Source organism: Lampris incognitus, chromosome 19, assembly GCF_029633865.1.
Source record: "Lampris incognitus isolate fLamInc1 chromosome 19, fLamInc1.hap2, whole genome shotgun sequence".
Lineage (NCBI taxonomy): Eukaryota > Metazoa > Chordata > Actinopteri > Lampriformes > Lampridae > Lampris > Lampris incognitus.
Genome location: NC_079229.1, coordinates 27262672 through 27279982, shown reverse-complemented (window position 1 = coordinate 27279982; position 17311 = coordinate 27262672). Strand labels below are relative to the sequence as shown.

The 17311-nt window shown below is 45.0% G+C and overlaps 1 protein-coding gene across 1 annotated transcript; it reads right to left on the bottom strand.

The window, feature by feature from the left end:
• Positions 1–304: 304 nt before the first annotated feature.
• On the bottom strand, positions 305–15404 carry LOC130129637 (zinc transporter ZIP12-like). Its single transcript, XM_056299227.1, has 12 exons — positions 15159–15404; positions 13017–13346; positions 12321–12528; positions 11908–12071; positions 10841–11012; positions 7955–8127; positions 7056–7211; positions 6650–6730; positions 2786–2858; positions 1884–2042; positions 576–763; positions 305–433 (listed from the first exon to the last, which is right to left on the bottom strand). The coding sequence occupies exons 1-12, from the start codon at positions 15402–15404 to the stop codon at positions 305–307; spliced, it is 2079 nt and encodes a 692-aa protein (XP_056155202.1).
• Between the last annotated feature and the right edge of the window lie 1907 nt (positions 15405–17311).

The following is a 17311-nucleotide window of genomic DNA, read 5'->3' as shown; positions in this document are numbered from 1 at the left end:
AATAAATTCATCACTTGTTAAAAAAAAAAAAAGCTTATGATTCCTCACTAACACACATTTGTTGCTCATATTGTAGGACTATGATGAGATGAATTACATCCGTACCACATACGCCTGTACTCCTCAGAAACGTTGACGACTGCGACTTGTCTAAACACAAAGCGTACGTGGATACAGATCTGTGCATAACAACGGATGAAGATTAACAAGCGAACGGAGACTAAAAAAACAAACGAGTGAAAAACAAACATAATAACCGGTGCCCACAGCATGACGCTTTGTGGCTGCGTGTGTGTGTGTTTGTTTAAAACTTGAGTTCGTGTTCGAAGAGCGCGAGGAGCAGAAGACAGGCCCAACCCATCAGCAGGCCGAGGTTTTGTAGGAGAAACATGAGACATGGCCTGTCGGTCTTCACTCGACTCATCTCTGGAAGCTGATGATGGAGGGAGGCAGGAGGGGAGAGACAGGAAAGACAGTTGTCAGCACCGACATGTTGCCAACGGTGTCACGGCAGTGAACAACTATCAAACACTGCGGCAGCTGAAGACGACTTGGCTCAAGGAAGACCATCTTACCATTTCCACCAGGGACAGATACAGGAAGATCCCGGCGGTCACGGTGAAGATCCACTGCTGCACCTCTGCCTCCGCGGACACAAACAGTCCAATGTAGAGGCCCATGAAGGCCGTCAGCGCACTGAGGAAGTTCATCAGCACGGCGCTCCTCACCGACATTCCCGAGCTGAGCAATACCGCAAAGTCCCCTTTTGGGGGACGAGAGGAGAAACGACAGATCAGTCAGTAAAGGCCTCGTAGTCAAAGCCCAAGCCAGCTCACTCGGGTGCCATCTTTGAAACGCTGCCGGGAAGTAAAGTTCCTGACCAACCAGTCTAGACCCCTATCTTTTTTTTTTGGGGTGGGGGTTCTCCCTTTTTCTCCCCAATTGTATCTGACCAATTAGCCCACAATTCTGAGCTGTCCCGGTCACTGCTCCACCCCCTCTGCCAATCCGGGGAGGGCTGCAGACTACCACATGCCTCCTCCGATACATGTGGAGTCGCAAGCCGCTTCTTTTCACCTGACAGTGAGGAATTTCGCCAGGGGGACGTAGCACGTGGGAAGATCACACTATTCCCCCCAGTTCCTCCTCCCCCCAAACAGGCGCCGGCCAGAGGAGGTACTAGCGCAGTGACCAGGACACATACCCACATTCGGCTTCCCACCCACAGACACGGCCAATTGTGTCTGTAGGGATGCCTGACCAAGCCGGAGGTAACACAGGGATTTGAACCGGCGATCCCTGTGTTGCTAGGCAACAGAATAGACCACTACGCTACCCGGATGCCCCAGACCCCTATCTTTTACAATGGGGAGTGGTTGTCTATATCTCAAGTGCAGAGACATGAATTATCATTTGCATTTCCTATTTAGGAACACTTGCATATTGTACACAACATGGAGGGTTAAAGTTTGTCCAAGAGGGCGCCGTTTTCACAGAAAAAGGTCATTTTTCCAATTTGCCAATGCTTATACGCACGCACTATTCGCTGCCTTGAGATTTGTGTGTGATCTGATGTAAATAACTGCATTGCGTGAATCTGAACATGTGATTGGTAGACTCTCTTTGTGGTACGCTAACAAAAGATGCTTCGATTGGCCAGTTTTGCTGACAGCATGACTTCGCAGGGTCTTACGTTTCCCAGTGCCGCCATCTAACGTTTCAAATCATCCTATTATCTATTACTGATCGTGTGAACTGTCTCCACCAATTTAAACTGTCCCTGGCACAGCGCCTCCCAGCCTCCACTATCTTGGGAAGCCTCCCTGATCAGAAAAGACAGTGTGCCAACCATAAGCGCTACACTATGACCCCCGACCTCTCACCCATCTCGTGAGGGATTTCGTGGCACAGGATGGCCACAGTTGTTGCCATGCCGGTCTCAGCTGACAACGAGAAGGCTGCCCCCACCACCAGGCCATCAGCGAAGTTATGAAGGCTGTCTCCGACGATTACCATCACGGCGAGCAGAGGAACCCCATGTCCTGGGAAGACAAAGAGAGTCTGTGCCACGGCTGTGCGGTCAATGCTCATCCTTGGACCGTGACAATCGCTAGCTCATTCCAGGGGACTAATTGCACAACGCACATTGAAAACTACTGAGTTGTGTGTGTGTGTGTGTGTGTGTGTTCTTGTACTTCTATCTTTGTGGGGACCAAGTTGAGTTTTTAACCATCACAGTCAGGACATTTTTTGCAAAGTGGACACATTTTGCACAGTCCTCACTTCTTTAAGGGAGTATTTTAGGGTTTAGGGTTATGGTTAGAATTAGGGTTAAGGTTCAAGATTCAAGATTCTTTATTTTTTACGTCTCATTATACAAGTACAAGACAGTAAAATTCTTGTTTTGGCTCAACACTGCAGCAACAATAGTTCTAAAATAACAACAAAACAGAACAAAAAAGCAGTAATAATAATAAATAGTGTGTGTGGTGTATGTAGGGTGCTGTGTGTGTGTGTGTGTAGGCCCAGCCTTAATAAATGTGCATATGTGTATGTAGTTGTTTGTATATTTGTCTGTTTGTGTATGCCAAGCTACGTCTGTGTGTGTGTTTGTGTGTAAACTGATGATCTGCTGAAGGTTAAGGTGAGGGTAAAGGTTAAGGTAAGGCATGTAGTTTTGATGGGGTTAGTCTTCACAAAGACAGAAGTACAATAGTATGTGCATATGTGCGTGTGCGTGTGTGTGTGTGCACACTCAGTTCTCATAAAAAGTGTTTCAGCTTACTCTGATTTGTCAGGCTGGTGGTCTCTGGGTCTTCGGCGGGCATTTCTGTACAGTCCAACTCCTCTACAGTTCCCTATGAGCAACAGACAACTCATTAACACCAGTGTTTTTCTTTTCTTTTTTCTTTTGCCTTCTTTGTTTTATCATTCAGCCTGTGATTCAGATTTGAGAAATTGAGCACAATCCTTGGACCCGGTCTAATGAAAACACACTGTGCGCTTTCATTTGTCTTGCGGGGACCCGCCAGAAATAAGCCAACCGTTTGTTTTGTGCGATTGCTGGGATGCCAGGAACACAGCCTGGAGATGTCCTGGGTCCAATTCAACAAAACAGCTGCGATGGGAGGTGACTCCTTCCAAACACCAAGTGAATACTCACTCAGTTCCTGTTTCTCTCCAAATAACCAACATGCTTGCCATTTTTTGTTCTACATATGCACAATTGATATGTATGATATGATATGTATGATATGTATGCGTTGATATCAGGAATCAGGAACACTGTCATTTCATTTCATGCACTTGCGTACACACAAAAACACATCCAAAAACTACAAGAACACACATACCCAAACTAACACACAGTATATCCAAACTAAACAAAAAAAAATCACAGTCCAAGGGGATGAACGCCAGCCAGGATGGCAGGCGCAGCTCCAGGCTGGGGCCATGGTCCCCGGGCCCACCGGACGAAGCAGACCAAGCTATCCCAGCTGATCCGGTGCCAGCTGTCCTGGCCAGACATCCTCGACACACCTCCCCGCACTCCTCAAGACGACATCAAAAACACCACGGTCAACGCCAGGTGAGGCCGCCGCCAGACCGCCCTCGGTGTTATCGGAACTGCCAGTCTGCATGGGCTAGTGGTTAGCTCAGCCTGCCCCGCTCTCCCAGCCATCAAACGAAGACAAAACTTAGATGCAGACATGGACAAAGACACTGCATGGGCGGTACTGGGTGAGGCCGCCGCAAATGGTGAATTCGCGCCGCCATCTTCCGGCACTGGGTGAGCCCGCTGCAAATGCAAATTCGCACAGCCATCTGTGTGATATGTGTGCATATGTACAATTGATAGTTAACAACACCATACACGTTAATAGGTCACTCTCAGTACCTTAAAAACACCACCCAATTTTTCCATAGAGATATGCATGCATTAAACTCTCCATGTCTGTAGCCCTTAAAACTTGCAGTGAAGGATTAATTGGGCAGCGTGTGCATGATTCAGTACGAGCATGAAGAGCTTTCTGAGTGATGAGGCACTGGCATCAAGTCCTGCCACCCACCCTCTTCACGTCCTGTTCCTGTGCTCCCTCCCACACCGCTCTCCATTTCTCGTTATGTAACAGCGGTGGTGGAACTGGGTCAGGCAAACTTTGAAAACGAACACACCTAACAATTGCGAGTCTCACGTAGACCAACTTGCCGCCATATGTGACCTTAGCTTTACGTAACCTTCTGTTGCTCTGAAATTCGATATCACATAAGCCTACAGCAGAGCGCCTATTAGGAATAAATCAAAAGGCTATTTTTTCACCTGTTTCGACCATCTTTAGCATCTCTCAAGGTATGATTATGATCCCCGAGGTGTTTTCAGCACTTACATTATTATATAGCTATAGGGTCAGACATTTGTGCTGCCAGTGTAGGAAGATGGCGGCGTGAATTCATATTTGTAGCGGCCTCACCCAGTACCAGTGCGGGAAGATTGTGGCGTGAACTTACGTTTGCGGCAGCCTCATCCAGTACCGTCCATGTGTCTTTGTCTATGTCTGCATCTAAGTTTGTTTTGTCTTCATTTAATGGCTGGGAGAGCTTGGTCTGCTGCATCTTGTGGGCCCAAGGACCACGGCCCTGACTGGAGCTGCGCCCGAAGAGGAAACACCAAGGGTGGTCTGACAGGACACGGAAGCGGGGCAGGCTAAGCTAACTGCTAGCCCATGCAGACCGGCGGTTCCAATAACACGAGGGCGGGACTGTTTTAGTGTCATCGTGTGGAGTGCGGGGAGGTGTGTCAAAGGTGTCTGGCTGGGAGAGCTGGCGTTGGATCAGCTGGGGGAGCCTGGTCTGCTGGGTCCGGTGGGTCCAGGGACCACGGCCCTGCCTGGAGCTGCGCCCGAGGAGGAAACATTGAGGGCGATCTGACAGGACGCGGAAGTGTGACAGGCAAAGCTAACTGCTAGCCCATGCAGACCGGCAGTTCCCAGAATTATCCTGGCTGGTGTTTGTTTTCCTGGACAGTGGAATTTTTGGACTTTGTTGTACTGAGTGTACTGTGTTGTTAACTGTGTTTTTTTGTCTTTGTTTTTTTGCTTTGTTCTCTTTGTTTTTGTATGTTTTTGGTAGTGTCGTTTTTGGGAAATTTGGCATGTGTGTTTTTGTCTTTTGTGTCGCATTGCTGTGGGCTGGGAGAAACATAATTTTCTTTCTTTTGTGTACGCAAGTACATGAAAGAAATTACAATAAATTGTTCCTGATTCCTGACCATTAATAATAACACCGTATATTCCAGCTGACTTATTATACCCGAGTCTTTACAAAAAAAAAAAACCCTCTCAAAACCACTCATAAAATACACGCCCCTATGTCGTCATTATGCAAAACTCAGCTCATCTTAACACAGCAGGTGTTGTTGCTAACATGTAAAGAATTGTTATTTGAATTTAGATACCAACCATTGGAAAATTAAATAGAGGCTGTGCTTAGTAAATGATTGCTGACACAAAAAGAAAGTGCATTGTTGTTTGCTTCTTAGGTTAAGAGGCATTTAAAGACCTTCACCTTTAAAATAACTGTGTTTTTAAAGGATTAAAAGGACATCAGGTTAAAGGACATCAACTGAAAAAACTGCACTGGTATTAAGCGTTGTCAATCCCCGCATACACAAATTCAACGCAAAATACAATATCTCTAAACATGAAAACAAATATGATGGGTAAAAACAGGCAGAATTCATACCACCCCATCCATCACAGTGATGGGTCATGATTGATTACACCATGCATAGGTGCACCTGTCACTCAAGTAGACTTAAAGGTAGACTAATGATGTAAAACAGCGACCCCTAAGCAAATGAAAATGTTTTAATTTTGGTCTGATGTGTGTGTGGGCTGGATGGTAATAGTGGAAGGGTTGTGAGAATGCAGGAGGACACTTTTCACAATGGCAGACAGGGGGAAGCATCTTCACCTTGGGAGCGTATGAGCTTACGACTGCAAGCAATGCTACGTTTATAGAATTTGTACCGCGCAAGTGAGAGACAACCTGGATGGTTTACCGCTATCGTTGGTGGTAGCTAACAGTTGGTGGTAGCTAACAGTTGGCTATGGTTACTTAGCTTGAAAAACATCGGTGAACTAGCTGTCTTTAATGTCCCCCATTAGCTGTGATGAGGGAGTTTCACCTTGGGTGGTTTCACTTGCCAACAAAAGCTGGATTTGCAATTATCATGAAATACCTTAGAGGACGCTGTTTCACACCATTACAGATTCTACCTTTAACCACTAACGGCTGTTCAGCAATTACGAGTGCATTGCACCTGGAACACATTACGGGAATGTCTACTAAGAACAATTTGAAGATCATTTTTAAAAGTCCTGTCCTTGCCTCCCCTTTCTTCAGAGGATGTCAGGATTTTCTTGTGGTTTGTGAGGTCTTCTTCCAACCATAGGGCCCACCTGGGAAAGTATCCTCGAGCATGAACCTTGACCTCCTCCTCCCCTTAGCGGAGACACACTAGCTAGCTGAGCCTGTGCCCGAACCAGAGAGTGACAAGTGATTTTCCTATTTGGTGGGGTTTTTTTAAGTGTATATTATAATATCTGTACCAAGTGTATGGGTAGTGAGGGGGGACAAACAGACTCACCAGCTGCATGGTAGAGATGGACTTGCCCCGCTCTGATTGGCCATTGCAGTTGAGCTCTAAAGGAAGGTCATGGGAATGCCCCTGTAGGCAAAAAGCAGCTCATCAGCTCACAGTTACACCGGAAGTAACCTGCTCTACATCAGAGTCTGCAAAATTTCAACAAAGGAAGCCAGCCACACATTTGTACAATCATGACAAACAATGGCTTGTCTTTGGAAAATTCTCGGGGGGAAAAAAAGCATTCAACTTCTGGATAGATAGAGAAGGAGCCTGCTACTATATGTAGCCCTAATAACCCTGAAGCCTGACTAGATACTGCAGCCCATAAGCATTTTATAATCTGCACTGTTGGTTACATCATTATTTGATAAAGACTACAAATATTCAAACAAAAGCAATATCTTACATGGCCATGGGCTGGAACCACAAAGGAAAAGGTTCGTTCAATGAGAAAGAAGCTGTAGATTCCAGCAATCATGCCCAGGATCTTCCACAGATAATCTTTGCTCTCGGTAAAGTCCTCGTCATCATGACCGTGACTGTAATCATGGAGGCCAAGTGTCTTCAAAAGAGACAAGTAGTAAAAGAACGGGACCATCAGTTTACACTCAACACACGATCTGGAAAGACTGCACCTACAAGATTCATCTACAATTCGATCCAATTTAAAAGTTAAACTTTGCGAACGCAATCCAAAATCTTTGCTCAAGCGTTTATTGTTTGTGGAAGCAGTGGCAGTAAAATCAGCCAAATTGTTTTTTTTTTTACTACTTTATTAATCCCCGTGGGGGGAAATTCTTCCTCTGCAGTTAAGCCATCCTAGCTCTGTAGCTAGGAGCAGTGGGCAGCCGCCGTGCAGCGCCCGGGGACCAACTCCAGTTCGTCTTGCCATGCCTCAGTCAGGGGCACAGACAGGAGCATTAACCCTAACATGCATGTCTTTTTGATGGTGGGGGAAACCGGAGCACCCGGAGAAAACCCACCACAGACACGGGGAGAACATGCAAACTCCACACAGAGGAAGACCTGGGATGACCCCCAAGGTTGGACAACCCTGGGGTTCGAACCCAGGACCTTCTTGCTATGAGGCGACAGTGCTAACCACTGGGCCACCATGCTCCCTTTTTTTTTTTACCTTGTTCCTTGAGGTATGACCTTGGTTTCAGTTATTTGAATGCAGGATTAACTTCAAATTTGGTGACAACACAGTTTTACCAATCTCAGATGACAACTATCTAAGTAAACCGTGTCAGTGAAATCCAGTCTATGCCTTGCATGACTAGACGATGACTTCGCGTCCTATACTTGTGGTATGAGGTGCAGCAGGGCATCTCCTGAGAGAGTGCCCACGGCCAGTCCAACAAACAGCTGCAGGATGAGGACGTAGGTTTCCTGACAGGAGTTGAAGAAGATCAGACACGTGCCCAGCATGGAGCCCAGTGTGATGAGCAGGACGGCAGCTGTGCTGTAACCATATTCTGCAGAGGAAACAGAGAGAGAATGAAGGTTATGTCACAATATCACTTGAATATGCTTTGAACGTACATTAAAAGAGTGAAAAGAACTCTCTGAGATTGAGGCGTTCAAAACGCCCTAAATAGACAAACGGGATAGCAGTACTCAAGTAGTGTCTTGACACAATAATCCAGGTAAGAAAATCAAAGAAGGTTGAATCAGTTCATCTAGATGCAACATTTATTGACAGATACGTCTCATCGCTCATTTAAGTGACCTCTTCGGTCTCAATTGACTGCAGGTATCCCCACCCTTATAAACAATACAGCCGCATAACGACTGAAACCAATGACCAGTTTCATATGCAAATATGGGTGTGACCATTACCTAGAGTTTCAATGGCCATGTGTACTATTCACAGAGGATTTGGGAATGTTTGCAATCACAGCACTGTAAGATGGTGACAGATGTACTCTTACCCCACCCTTAGCAATAGGACCACTCTTAACACTGACCAAGTGTGTCTGCTCCTGAAACTGTGTCTTCAGTCCACGTACTTCACATACAGGTGGCAATACTATAGGCAGAGGCATGGGTGTGCAATAGGTTCCCCAGTCTCACCTGTAGTGGCCAACTTGTATATGGATGAATGGAAGAGAGGCTTCTGATGTCCTATCCAGGGACACCACCTAGCCATTGGTTCAGATTTGTGGATGATGCCTGGGTTAAAATTAAATCTCAGGAGGTACCACATTTCACCGACTACATTAACTCTGTGGACAACTACATCAAGTTCACCAGGGAGGATGTGAAACATGACAGGTTAAACTTCTTAGACTGTGAAATTGCAATTGGTGATGGGGGACATTTGATTGTTGATGTTTACCGTAAACCAACACATACTGATCAGTAATTAAGGTTTGACTCTCATCATCCACTGGAGCACAAACTAGGAGTTATCAGGACGCTGTACCACCGAACTGACAACGTCCCCACCGGCCAGGGAAGGGGAGAAATCCCACATTAAAAAAGTCCTGGTTAAGTGTGGTTATCCTAACTGGGCGTATGTCAAAGCCAGGAAGACACCCAAACAGTGCACCAGCCAACAGAAGAGAGGAGAAGGACAACAGCTGTCTAAACATAAACCAGTGGTGATTTGGGATGTGGCGGGAGTGTCGGAAAAGCTCAGACGCGTATTTTCCAAACACTGTGTCTCAGTTGCTTTCAAACCCCAAAACACACTGCGCCAGAAATTGGTCCATCCCAAGGATCGGGCCCCCCAGCACAAACAAAGCAATACAGTGTACGTGGTAAAGTGCCAGGAGGATTGCCATGACTTGTACATTGGACAAACTAAACATATGCTGGCCAAGAGGATGGCACAACACAGAAGAGCTAACATGTTAGGCCAGGACTCCGCAGTCTACACCCATCTACAGGTCAGTGGCCACTCTTTCAAGGATGAGGATGTGCACATCCTTGATAAGGAGGAACGCTGGTTTGAATGGGGGGTCAAAGAGGCCAGCTATGTGAAGAGGGAACGACCATCCCTGAACCGGGGGCGGGGGGGGGGGGGGCTAAGAGTACATCTGATAACAATTTACAATGCTGTGATTGCAACTATTCCCCAATCCTCTGAATAGTACATATGGCCATTGTAACTCTAGTTAATGGTCATGTCAATTTACATATGAGACTGGTCACTGGTTTCAGTCGTTAGGCAGTGTATTGTACTGTATTGTTCATAAGGGGTGGGGATACCTGGAGTCAGTTTAGACTGAAGATGTCACTTAGTTGAGTTATGAAACGCATCTGTCAATAAATGTATTCGGATGAAATGATTCAACCTTCTTTGAGAACTCAAGTAGGCAAGTGTGTTATAATGTATGTTTTGGCGGTGGAACCTTCCATAGCGTAACAGGAAGCACATAACATCAAGTTAAAGTCAACTGGGAGATACACAGGAAGACATAACAGCAAATGTGAAGAAAAATACGGAAAAAAGCAAAAAAGTAATCTCTCCATTCTACGACTACTTGGCCTGAAGCCCAGTGTCACATGAGCCTCATTGTTATTCCTGTTGATAGCATGTGGGACTATGTTGAGTATTCATCCTGTTTGTAGTTGTGCCACAGTATAGCTCACTGTACAACCTCTGCCATCAGTATCCATTCAGCTCTGCAGACTAAACACAAAAACACATCTTCGCTTCAGCCTTATGGAAAGGTTTCTGTCTTTTCCTTAAGACTGTTTTTCTCAGATATGTGAATTAATTGGTTAACCCCTTTTCCTGTCTTGCTTCGTGGATGTACTATATCCCCTTCAAAAAAATTTTTTAAAAGTCAAGTCCAAAACAAAATCAGTGGCCTGTGTCTGGTTAAGCTATTCTTTCTATTCTATTGCGCAACATTCCTACGAGGTTTCTTTACATCTTATGTCTCCTCTTAAGACTCTAACGCTATCGGTGTCTGTCCCAGCGAGGGGGACACACTCATTAATTTCCAATGCAGGGGACTCAAAACAAAGAGAAAAACTGTATATTAGACTCTTTTCAGAGAAAGAAAGGGAGATAGGTAAAGGTATAATACATTTTTTCTTCACATGTGCAAGATCTAAGAGAGCGCTGGGCGCAAAGGTGAGAGTAGAGGCAAAGGAAGAGCCACCGGCTTAATGGTTTGGTTTACTGGTTATAACTAGACTGCAGGCTTCTATCGATGAGGTAGATAAATCTCTTACTCTCGAGGGCGGTGGGTGGAGATCCTCTTGTTGTGTGCTCTTTGGACTCACAGGCATTGCCTAGCAACTGCTGAATGATGGCCGGACTGATCTGTCTGAAATGCTCTCTGGAAATCGGCAAATGAGGGTCCAGAGCAAAAATATCCATCAACTGACTGGCTGAAAAACACACCTGAACGAGAAGAAAGTGAACATGTAAATACATGAATGCATAAAAAAAGCAGCTGACGACTTACTTTGAATGATTTTTGTTGTTGATGTTGTTAATTATTCCCCATTTGACTCACTATTGCTGAGTTTACAGCTAATGGCAATAATTGTCATGCAACTGTGTTTTCACAAAGCAGTTGGACTCAGAAAACGGTAAAAAATATGAACACACTAGAAGCACATTATATACAACCTAGCTCACTAAGCCACAAATAAATAGCAACTTTCACCCTTTTGTTACCTACCCGTTATGCAAATATTTATAATTGTCAATACAATTGGTGTTTTCCTTTCAGTTAAACAGATTTCTAAAGTGTTTTTGACATTTCAGAGCTCTCAGACTACATCTGGGTCCATTTATTTTTCACCCATGGCAAAAATGAATAGGGTTTTAGGAACCTGTTTGTCCATCATTGTTTTCATAAAATACATATTTAGTAACTTAAGTAAAAATGACATATAATGAGAGTTTTACATATCTTACCAAGTTACTAGTTTATCAAAATTATTTTGCTAACAGCCATGCTATGGATGTTTTGTCACCGGGCCACAAAAGGGATCACCAGTAGTGTCGTGCATATGTAGCCAGATGACATCAGGGGCAAATACAGCTTATGCTAAGCTAACAATGGCTAGCGATTTCTTAATGGGACTTACAAAACCGATCAAAATGCTCTTCAAGCATTCTAGAAATGCATAAGAGAGCAAGTCCCAAAAGAGTCAATATTAGCATTCAACATAGACAAGGGCAATTATTTTACCCCCTTATGCATTTTTACAATGGACTGAAACAAGGTCGGATCTGGAATCTCGTATTTGGATGGGAAATTTACGTCATGCTATTATGTCAGCCTGACCTGAGACCAGTCTGGGCCGATCCCCCGAGCCTCATGGTCGCAGGTATCTTTTTCTTGCCCCACCTCCATCTGAGAGAAGCCTGCGATGCCCCGCCTCTTCCTGCCATGGGAATGAGTGGCTCCTCCCTCTCCTACACCCAGCTGGTGAAGCAGCTTCTCTAAATCTAAGGAAAGGAATGGCTTCACCACATTGGAACACACTCATCACAGACTCATCCCAGACACATTCAGTTTGTTTAGTTTGTTTACTCATACTGGGATAAAAAATGACAAAAAGGTTCAACTCTTTACAGAAATTAACTCAGAATGCAAATTTATGCAGGCAACAATAAAAAAAACATAAGGAGAAAAATTAATAGAAAAATAAACTCAGCAATAAAAAACAAAACAAAAGGTATTACTCATTAATTTACCTGTAATTTGGAGGTCTGTAGTACAGTTCAAGGATTGGAAGATATAGTCGATGAAGAAAGCAGGGGAAGGAATGTCCCTGCTGCTGAAACAATGGCCTTGTAGGATATGGCTGATGATGGCGGCAGCCAGTTTGGACACGGAGGATGCCCCAGCACCCAGACTTTCTCGCTCTCCAACTTCTTCCATGAGCTGAGCGGCGTCAATACACTGTAGAGTCAAAGGTCAAAGCATCACATCCTGGTATCATACAACTGCGGTGGTCCACCTATTTTTTGTGCTTCTCTGCCTCCAAGCTACAAAGCCTTACTGATTTCTATTACATGTGACGTAGAGTAGCACCAGCTTTCATGTTTCTGGGACTGGTCTCCCTTTCGTTGAAAGCAATTTCAAAAGGTGGGCAACAACATGACACATCGCTCAATTATATGGCTTCCTCAATACAACCAACCACCATTCACTACTGCCATCATTGTTGTTTACTTTTCTGCTGTACTGCATCAAAACTACGTGTAAATCCCTACAATTAGTCTCCAAAGCATCCAAGGATCTGCCTTGTACCCATAGTTCTCAGCAGACGTTGCAGTCGTTGCAGAAAATTCTCTTGCTTGCCTGAGTTGGGGTCAAGTCACATGTCTATTTTGATTTTTTCAGTTGTTACTGACATTACTGTTTGATGGAGGTCAGCTCTCTCTTACTTGTAAGTCAGATGGAGCAGATGTTTCTTGGAAGGAGGGTTGATAGTGCTGGTTGATGAGCTGCAGAATACTCTCTATTTCACTGAATGAGAGAAAATGGTTGTCCTCAGTTGGGTCAAAGTTGGAGAGGGCCAACAGGTAGAACTGGTAGTTCAGAGATGAGGAAGAAGAGGGAGAGGAGGAAGACGATGCGGCATTTGACACACACAAGTCTTGCATATTGATCACGTAATACAGCAGAACAGTGGAGATGCGGCGATAGTCCTCTTCTGTGTAATATGCCTTCCCATCATCCTCTAGCACGGAGAGGACCACATCCGGTGTGAGGCACTGTAATGAGAGCAAAACGAGACAGGAAGATGAACACAAGTTTCTGGCAGAGACTCGAAGGAAAAAATACTTTAAAATATAAAAGCCACCAGGAAATAAACTTTTTGAATAAAACTACTAATAGGAATACTCCTCAGCATCTGAATATGAAGCAATCTGGGAAGTGACACCAAGAGTGAGTGACCATACATTTGTGTGTCGACACATGCGGCAACAATCAGTTAAATTTTCAAGTGACTTTTTTTTTCCCATCTTTCTTTCCCCCCTGGCCTGTTGCTTAATTAAAAGTCTATTGTATTTTCTCCACAGGACCTCCTGCACTCTAACATTCTCGAGCTTCTGAGGAAACAATTACATCTGGGATGTGGAAGAGGTTTGAAAGGGCAGGTGATGCATTATCCCATGTAATGCCGTGCACTATTCGATGAAGGCTAAATGTCAAAATGGTTCTCCTAACTCTGGGGTTTTTAAAATCTGATGTGATCCGCATTCACGCATAATCCCACTCTCGGCCCACCTGCACAAACATGTGAAAAGTCAAAGGTACTTCTGCAGTTTGTTATGTCCAATTGAGAAACCTGTAAAGCCACTCAGCATGAATGCCCCATAGAGGTCAAGGCTTTAAAACCTTCCACACATGCTCACATTCCAGCCATAACAAGCAAGTTTGCTAGAATAACCAGACAGTAAATGGGTGAATACACAGGACACACTGGATCTAAAGCTTACCCTTTCATAGATATAAAAACTCAAGATTTTTACCAACCATGGGCTCTCATCTCTAATCTCTCTTTGCATTGTAAGTACATTTAAGATGAGGTCTGCCTATAGAGTCACTGAATACTTGTGTGCATATGACCCTTTTAGGCAATTCACTAGCGGGCTACTGTGTGCAGACATGCTAGCAACTTAATCAATATTTTAAAGGATAATGATGTTTTTTTACAACCTGGGTCTTATTTTTGTGGGGGGGTTTTTTGTCATCATGCCACAAGTTATTGTATCATTTTACTCACCAGCTTCATTTAGGAGATTTTGGACACAGGACCACCGCTGGACTCAGCTTTACACCGGCATCTTATGGGTCAACTGAACACAAGACTTAAACCTGTCCTTTCAAAATAATGAAAAACTAGCCCCTCGGTTAGACTGTTTAGATGATTTTTCATTATTTATGTCTTCTCAGTTGCGATTGGTGAGTACTCATCATCATCCTTCGACCGCGGTCGAGCAATGATGAGTACTCCTGCCGAGAGTAAGAAAAGACTTGTTGCTCCTGCAAGTTGAACAAGGAAGTAGTTCAGCAACGTGGTCAACCGTTGACAATATTACACATCCATTCCATTATCTGAACCAACTTATCCTGCTTTCAGGGTCGCAGGGATGCTGGAGCCTATCCCAGCAGTCACAGGGCGGCAGGTGGGGAGACACCCTGGACAGGCTGCCAGGCCATCACAGGGCCCACACACACACACACACACACGCGTGTGTGTGTGTGTTATTATTAATATTACACATATTGGATAATAACTTTTTAACTTGCACTTTCACTTTCATATCCAAATACTTGGTTTAGATGATTGGATTAAATTGGACTTGTTGAAACATGTCTGATACTTGTTTTCAGTTGCCATATAAAAGACGCCAGTTTAAAGCTGTGACCAACAGTGGTCCTGTAATCAAAATCTCGCACAATTAGTACAGCATAACTCATTTGCATAATGGGGTGAGGTGGGGGGGTCACAAAAATAAGACCCAGGTTGAGAAAAGCTGGGGTTATGCTTCAACATAACAAAGAGCTGTAGGCCTTACCCTGTCACAAACTCCCTGGGAGGTGCCGGTCCGTTCTACACAACGCACCGCCTGGAGGAGAGCGGTCAGTAGGTCTCCAGTCTGGTTCTTGGGGAGCTGAAGCTGTGGGTCTGCCTCCGAGCGTAGGCTCAGGGCCCTGAGAACCTCCTGCAGATGGCTTCTTTCCTGCCCTTTCACCTCCAGGACCTTCCCCAGCAGACAAAGATGCAGCCAAAGCAGAGGGAAAACATCGCTCCTTAACCACATGTTCCTACCTGGGCCCTCCCAACTCCCCCAATCTCCTGGGACTGGCAAAGGGTTTGACAGACAACAAAGGGAAGAGAGAGAGAGAGAGAGAGAGAGAGAGAGAGAGAGAGAGAGAGAGAGAGAGAGAGAGAGAGAGAGAGAGAGAGAGTAACAGAACAGAGGACACGGTCAAACCAGCGCAGAGAAGGGAGCTGTGGGTGAATTATGGGAGGACGAGGGGAGAGAAGGGGAAAAAATTCCCAAAGAAGGTGACCGGATGTGTTCCAGCTTGGGGAGGCGTTAATAATGAACCCGCCTAACCTAGATGTGGACAGCAGGAGGGCTTGGTTGGCACCCTTCAGCTGAACTAGTCCCCATAGTGCTGTTATGTCCAGCCAGAGCCAGGGCCCCAGTCAACAACAAAAGGATTAGTGCAAGCAAGTGAGAGAGGGCGGCAGCAGGAGGGGTGGGGGGGTGGGGGGTGTCAGAGACTGTGGAGGGGATAATGACCTAGTATGGAGAAAATTAAAGACCAGCAGAATCAGAGGCAGGTATGAAAATGAGATTACACGATTTATGTCATATTTTGAGAAAAACAGTTGTTTGGTGACAGCTTTAAACTGTAGGACATCAAAAACACAATTCTCCTGAATTCCCGTTTCTGTTTTCTTTAAAGTCCAGGGACACACAAGTGGTCAGAATCAAGTGGAAGTGCTAAAAAGTAAGATCAGTCTCTATCTTTTGGTACGTAATGCCCACAGTGTTCCTGGATGGAGTTTGTAACTCCATGCTTTAGCAAGTGTGTAAACAATGAGTCAAATTCAGTAAAAACAAAAACAAAAACGGAATTCATAGTCCATGGACATGACATGACTAAGTGCATGCATTAAACTGGCTACCAGCCCCCCCCCCCCAGCCCCCACCTGAGAGCCCCCGTAAAAACGGCGGTGACACTCAAAACTGGAAGGTTTGCCAATTCTGTACGATCTCTGAATCATCACAGATCTAATGTACAAGTGCTCACACGCCAACGCTAGATCTGCTTCTCCACAACACTTTTCCAGCATCCTCCCACACCATGCACTCTGCTTGCCCAAAGAGCCCGGCAGGAAAAAAAAACAAAAACAAAAATCAAAACAAAAAAGGGACAATGCCGCGCACACTTGTTGAAAAAGATTTGAACAGCTTAACATCTAAGACAGAATGGAGGATGCAGCATGGTCGTATGAAACAGGCCTACCGTTTTCTCCTCCTCCTCCGCTGCGACCAGGTTCTCCGTCTGTTTTGGGGAGAATTCCTGGGCATTGGTGCCGTGGGTAAGACCCTCTTATGAGGAGGAGGAATTGTGTAAACTCCTGAGGATTAGCAGCCGTGTCGGGCTGCGGTTGCCATGGTAAAAGCTGCCTCATTTCCAGCAATGAGGGCACAGGGCACCAACAGGCTGGTGGGGGAGGCCGGGAGCCAGTGGATGTGACTTGCAGGAGCTGAGCATGATTGATGCATTTGAGAGCCCTGTTTTTAGATATGAAGCACCTTGCGAACCCGTCACTTCTAACTCACAAACTGACATTGTTATAACATGACCCGTCTAAAAATGTCTGCGAATGCCTTCTACAATATATAATGTTGTGAAACGTTAAAGCTGCGTTAAGTGGTATTTTTGATATGAACAGTCAATCAGATTACTCCCTGTAATGTGAAAGGATTGACTGAGACTCAGTGTCCCATTCTAGTTTTCCTTTAATGCTCAGCTCATTGTTTGGTTTTGCCGGTATATAAAGCCCACCTCCCTCTTTCTGGTTCAGTTTCTCCTCTTGTAAGAATTGTAGGAATGCTGATCTGAAACCAAGCCAGAACCAGATGATCATCATGAAATGCCTATTGTTATATGACCCGTAATGTAATTGCTATTAACAGATTCTGGTGGG